Raw genomic sequence first — 6,000 nt, 5'->3', positions numbered from 1 at the left:
GAAGCATGCGCCGTGCTGCATTGTGGGATGTGAAATCATTGTCGGGGCGGTGCATGCGCGGTAGGGTTGTGTTTTACTACCACAAGTAAAAATGGCGACGTCCCTAGGAGCTAACACATACAACAGACAGAATTGGGAAGACGCGGTAAGTATTAAATCGTAGAAATATTGTGTGTATTATAACCTGGAAAAGGAGGGTATTTGACACCATAAACTAACGTCGTAATTAATTTCACTTTGCCAATACTTCAGTATGTGAATCATGATTTGCTACCAAAGGCTAACGTCAACTAGCGAACGTTAGTAGCGCAAGCATGGCTGTGTCGCAAGTTAGCTAGATAACTAGTCAACTAGAAGCGGTTTAGCCACAGGTGAAAGGGGTAATTAATAGTATTTGGTTTAGCTGTTTACATTTCTTCATAAACTGGCGGTGCGTGGGTAGAATCACCGGGGTAGCATTCCCCCTGTTAATTAATATGCTTGCGACGGTGATATATGACTAAAAAAGGCCGAGCCAATAAGACAACTAATTGATTGGGCAACTGCTCGGCCTCCGACCTCAAGCCGCTACAGAGGGCAGTGCGTACGACCCAGTACATCACTGGGGTCAAGCTTCTTGCCATCCAGGACCTCTATACCAGGCGGTGTCAGAGGAAGGCCCTACAAAATTGCCAAAGACTCCAGCCACCCTAGTCATAGACTTTGTTATCCATGCGTAGTCACTTTACCTCTACCTACATGTACATATAAGCTCGACTAACCTGTGACTCCTCTATATAGTCCCTCTACAGTTATTTTATTGTTGTACCTTAATTGTTAATCATTTAATTTTGTTTTTACTTCAGTTTGTTTTAGTAAATACTTAACACTTATTTTTTTCTTAAATCCATTGTTGGTTAAGGGCTTGTATGTAAGCACGTTCATGCAACGCATGTTCACTCACCCTACTTGTAGAGAAAGCCACTGCCGCCATCCTCTTTCATGTTGACAAAACGGTCTATCACTCTGACATACACTACATTTATTTTTGGTTGCCCTAGGCTACCTGGCTAAAATGCTTGCTCACTAGCCTAACTTACATTCATGGGCAACGTTAGATAGTTAATATTAGCCTTCTACATCTAGCTACTGTACATGTTTAACTTCCATCCTCTAGGCCAGGGTAACAACAATATTTGAATTAATGGTTGGATCAGAATCTCCCTTGTAATCATTGGCCTGTATGGAGAATTAAGTAAAACTTCAAGTCCAAATCCCCATCTCTATCCATGGCTAATTTAACACAAGGTGCAACAATTCCAGTTTTTCTGTCAATGACGTGCGTTCAATAGGATTTGATAGGAGTGACGCCAAATCCAAGCTGGCTTCGCTTGACACTTTTTTTTGTTGGTACGCCTGGACCATTCACATTTGAGCTCGCTCGGTTTAGCTCAACAATGATTGGCACTTAAAAAATAAAAACATTTTGGGCAAGAGAGGCCAGATGCTCTACTGGCTTCCCTTGCCTTCAATTCTACAGGTGGCAGCAAAGAAACCTTGACTTTTTCCACATTTTGTTACATTACAACCTTATTCTAAAATGGATTAAAGTTTCTTTCCTCATCAATCTATATACAAAACCCCATAATGAGAGAATTTATTTAAATTTTTAAAAAAAAAGCGAGACATGATGTCCCAGATGTGCTCAATTGGATTCAGGTCTGGGGAATGGGCGGGCCAGTCCATAGCATCAATGTCTTCCTCTTGCAGGAACTGCTGACACACTCCAGCCACATGAGGTCTAGCATTGTCTTGCATTAGGAGGAACCCAGGGCCAACCGCACCAGCATATGGTCTCACAAGGGGTCTGAGGATCTCATCTCGGTACCTAATGGCAGTCAGGCTACCTCTGGCGAGCACGTGGAGGGCTGTGCGGCCCCCCAAAGAAATGCCACCCCACACCATGACTGACCCCCGCCAAACCGGTCATGCTGGAGGATGTTGCAGGCAGCAGAACGTTCTCCACGGCGTCTCCAGACTCTGTCACGTGTGCTCAGTGTGAACCTGCTTTCATCTGTGAAGAGCACAGGGCTGGCGAATTTGCTGATCTTGGTGTTCTCTGGCAAATGCCAAACGTCCTGCACAGTTTTGGGCTGTAAGCACAACCCCCACCTGTGGACGTCGGGCCCTCATACCACCCTCATGGAGTCTGTTTCTGACCGTTTGAGCAGACACATGCACATTTGTGGCCTGCTGGAGGTCAATTTGCAGGGCTCTGGCAGTGCTCCTCCTGCTCCTCCTTGCACAAAGGCGGAGGTAGCGGTCCTGCTGCTGGGTTGTTGCCCTCCTATGGCCTCCTCCACTTCTCCTGATGTACTGGCCTGTCTCCTGGTAGCACCTCCATGCTCTGGACACTACGCTGACAGACACAGCAAACCTTCTTGCCACAGCTCGCATTGATGTGCCATCCTGGATGAGCTGCACTACCTGAGCCACTTGTGTGGGTTGTAGACTCCGTCTCATGCTACCACTAGAGTGAAAGCACCGCCAGCATTCAAAAGTGACCAAAACATCAGCCAGGAAGCATAGGAACTGAGAAGTGGTCTGTGGTCACCACCTGCAGAACCACTCCTTTATTGGGGGTGTCTTGCTAATTGCCTATAATTTTCACCTGTTGTCTATTCCATTTGCACAATAGTATGTGAAATTTATTGTCAATCAGTGTTGCTTCCTAAGTGGACAGTTTGATTTCACAGAAGTGTGATTGACTTGGAGTTACATTGTGTTTAAGTGTTCCCTTTATTTTTTTGAGCAGTGTAGTTATAGTTATATTGACTAATACGTACACACGACTTGGACAGTCAGGGGAAAAGGGGTCCCTCAATAACCATCACATAGTCAGAATAGCACAGGCTCATGTGAACTGGCAGTGTATGAATTGTAAGGATGTTGAGCCCTATCTTTTAGGGGTTCAGTTACAACCGGTTACGCGAAAGCAACCTGACACATCAACCAGCCATGAGAAGTACTGTCAGGTTGCACAGATTGTATTCTGGGTTGACTTTGGAGGACAATCCTCTCTTGTCCCAACTTATATGCCCTCATACTTCAGACTTAATTTTGTATGATAACTCTTGTCATTGTAGAGCCTCCAGAAATATTAGCCTATTATGTTAGTATTTTGATTCTAACTCAAAACACACTTGTAAACAAACACTCACCTCACTCTCTCTCTTGGGTGCGAACCCTGCAACCCAAGACTTCACACAGGACGTTTGTGCTCTCAGGAGATGCTTATATTTAGGCTTCCTGATGAGGTGGTTGATGTTGAAGACCTGAATGGTTAGAAGTTTGACTGAAACCACATCTTCCAACAGATGGTAAAGTAGGTGCTACTGGATCCAGCACTTGTAGCATATGGCCAGAGTACACACTGGGTCAAGCAAGAAATGTGTGAGAATGTGTAGCTTGTGACCAGAGAAACCACGAGGCTCTGTTATTATGATAGACCGGGATTGCTGCGTGTTGGCTGCACTTTTAGTTAACATTTTTGTATTTTCCTCCAGGATTTCCCAATTCTGTGTCAGACATGTTTGGGGGAAAATCCATACATCCGCATGGTGAGTTTATCTTTCCAGTTTGTATTTGCACTTGTTATTTTGAAATTCAAACTTTTGCTGCAGAATCCTTAATTTTATACTCATTTTTTTTAAACAGAGCAAAGAGAAGTATGGAAAAGAATGCAAGGTAATATAATTCATTATTCCAGTTTAGTCCTCTTATGCAATATAGGAAGCGCAGTATTCAGTGAATACATATCTTGAAATATTGTGTGGGGCCCTGCCACTATGTTCAATGGCCATGTTTAACCCCCTAGAGTCTATTTCTACGGCTACTAGAGGCAATCTAATTAGCATAATACAAAAAAATCCCCATAAAATCTGTCTGTTTTTAATAGATTGTTTTTTTGCATTGGATATCAAATCAAATCAAATTTTATTTGTCACATACACATGGTTAGCAGATGTTAATGCGAGTGTAGCGAAATGCTTGTGCTTCTAGTTCCGACAATGCAGTAATAACAAGTAATCTAACTAACAATTCCAAAACTACTGTCAGTGTAAGGGGATAAAGAATATGTACATAAGGATATATGAATGAGTGATGGTACAGAGCAGCATAGGCAAGATACAGTAGATGGTATCGGGTACAGTATGTACAAATGAGATGAGTATGTAAACAAAGTGGCATAGTATAGTATAAAGTGGCTAGTGATACATGTATTACATAAGGATACCGTCGATGATATAGAGTACAGTATATACGTATGCATATGAGATGAATAATGTAGGGTAAGTAACATTTATATAAGGTAGCATTGTTTAAAGTGGCTAGTGATATATTTACATTTCCCATCAATTCCCATTATTAAAGTGGCTGGAGTTGAGTCAGTGTCAGTGTGTTGGCAGCAGCCACTCAGTGTTAGTGGTGGCTGTTTAACAGTCTGATGGCCTTGAGATAGAAGCTGTTTTTCAGTCTCTCGGTCCCAGCTTTGATGCACCTGTACTGACCTCGCCTTCTGGATGATAGCGGGGTGAACAGGCAGTGGCTCGGGTGGTTGATGTCCTTGATGATCTTTATGGCCTTCCTGTGACATCGGGTGGTGTAGGTGTCCTGGAGGGCAGGTAGTTTGCCCCCGGTGATGCGTTGTGCAGACCTCACTACCCTCTGGAGAGCCTTACGGTTGAGGGCGGTGCAGTTGCCATACCAGGCGGTGATACAGCCCGCCAGGATGCTCTCGATTGTGCATCTGTAGAAGTTTGTGAGTGCTTTTGGTGACAAGCCAAATTTCTTCAGCCTCCTGAGGTTGAAGAGGCGCTGCTGCGCCTTCTTCACGATGCTGTCTGTGTGAGTGGACCAATTCAGTTTGTCTGTGATGTGTATGCCGAGGAACTTAAAACTTGCTACCCTCTCCACTACTGTTCCATCGATGTGGATAGGGGGGTGTTCCCTCTGCTGTTTCCTGAAGTCCACAATCATCTCCTTAGTTTTGTTGACGTTGAGTGTGAGGTTATTTTCCTGACACCACACTCCGAGGGCCCTCACCTCCTCCCTGTAGGCCGTCTCATCGTTGTTGGTAATCAAGCCTACCACTGTTGTGTCGTCCGCAAACTTGATGATTGAGTTGGAGGCGTGCGTGGCCACGCAGTCGTGGGTGAACAGGGAGTACAGGAGAGGGCTCAGAACGCACCCTTGTGGGGCCCCAGTGTTGAGGATCAGCGGGGAGGAGATGTTGTTGCCTACCCCTCACCACCTGGGGGCGGCCCGTCAGGAAGTCCAGTACCCAGTTGCACAGGGCGGGGTCGAGATCCAGGGTCTCGAGCTTGATGACGAGCTTGGAGGGTACTATGGTGTTGAATGCCGAGCTGTAGTCGATGAACAGCATTCTCACATAGGTATTCCTTTTGTCCAGATGGGTTAGGGCAGTGTGCAGTGTGGTTGAGATTGCATCGTCTGTGGACCTATTTGGGCGGTAAGCAAATTGGAGTGGGTCTAGGGTGTCAGGTAGGGTGGAGGTGATATGGTCCTTGACTAGTCTCTCAAAGCACTTCATGATGACGGATGTGAGTGCTACGGGGCGGTAGTCATTTAGCTCAGTTACCTTAGCTTTCTTGGGAACAGGAACAATGGTGGCCCTCTTGAAGCATGTGGGAACAGCAGACTGGTATAGGGATTGATTGAATATGTCCGTAAACACACCGGCCAGCTGGTCTGCGCATGCTCTGAGGGCGCGGCTGGGGATGCCGTCTGGGCCTGCAGCCTTGCGAGGGTTAACACGTTTAAATGTCTTACTCACCTCGGCTGCAGTGAAGGAGAGACCGCATGTTTTCGTTGCAGGCCGTGTCAGTGGCACTGTATTGTCCTCAAAGCGGGCAAAAAAGTTATTTAGTCTGCCTGGGAGCAAGACATCCTGGTCCGTGACTGGGCTGGATTTCTTCCTGTAGTCCGTGATTGACTGTA

The 6,000-nt window shown here is 45.6% G+C and overlaps 1 protein-coding gene across 2 annotated transcripts in view; it reads left to right on the top strand.

Moving 5' to 3' along the window:
• Window positions 1-6,000, top strand: part of LOC110488617 (pre-mRNA-splicing factor RBM22) — a 20,973-nt gene continuing 14,973 nt past the window's right edge. Inside the window, exons 1-3 of one of the 2 annotated variants that reach the window (XM_021560897.2) lie at window positions 1-145; window positions 3,546-3,599; window positions 3,697-3,726. In XM_021560897.2, coding sequence (XP_021416572.1) covers window positions 92-145; window positions 3,546-3,599; window positions 3,697-3,726 — 138 coding nt within the window. In that variant the 5' untranslated portion in view covers window positions 1-91. The remainder of the gene's footprint in view (window positions 146-3,545; window positions 3,600-3,696; window positions 3,727-6,000) is intronic. The other variant, XM_021560898.2, reaches the window with a different exon arrangement.

The sequence above is a fragment of the Oncorhynchus mykiss genome, chromosome 14 (genome assembly GCF_013265735.2).
Source record: "Oncorhynchus mykiss isolate Arlee chromosome 14, USDA_OmykA_1.1, whole genome shotgun sequence".
Lineage (NCBI taxonomy): Eukaryota > Metazoa > Chordata > Actinopteri > Salmoniformes > Salmonidae > Oncorhynchus > Oncorhynchus mykiss.
Note: the sequence above shows the minus strand (reverse complement) of the source record. Positions and strands in the feature narration are given on the sequence as shown.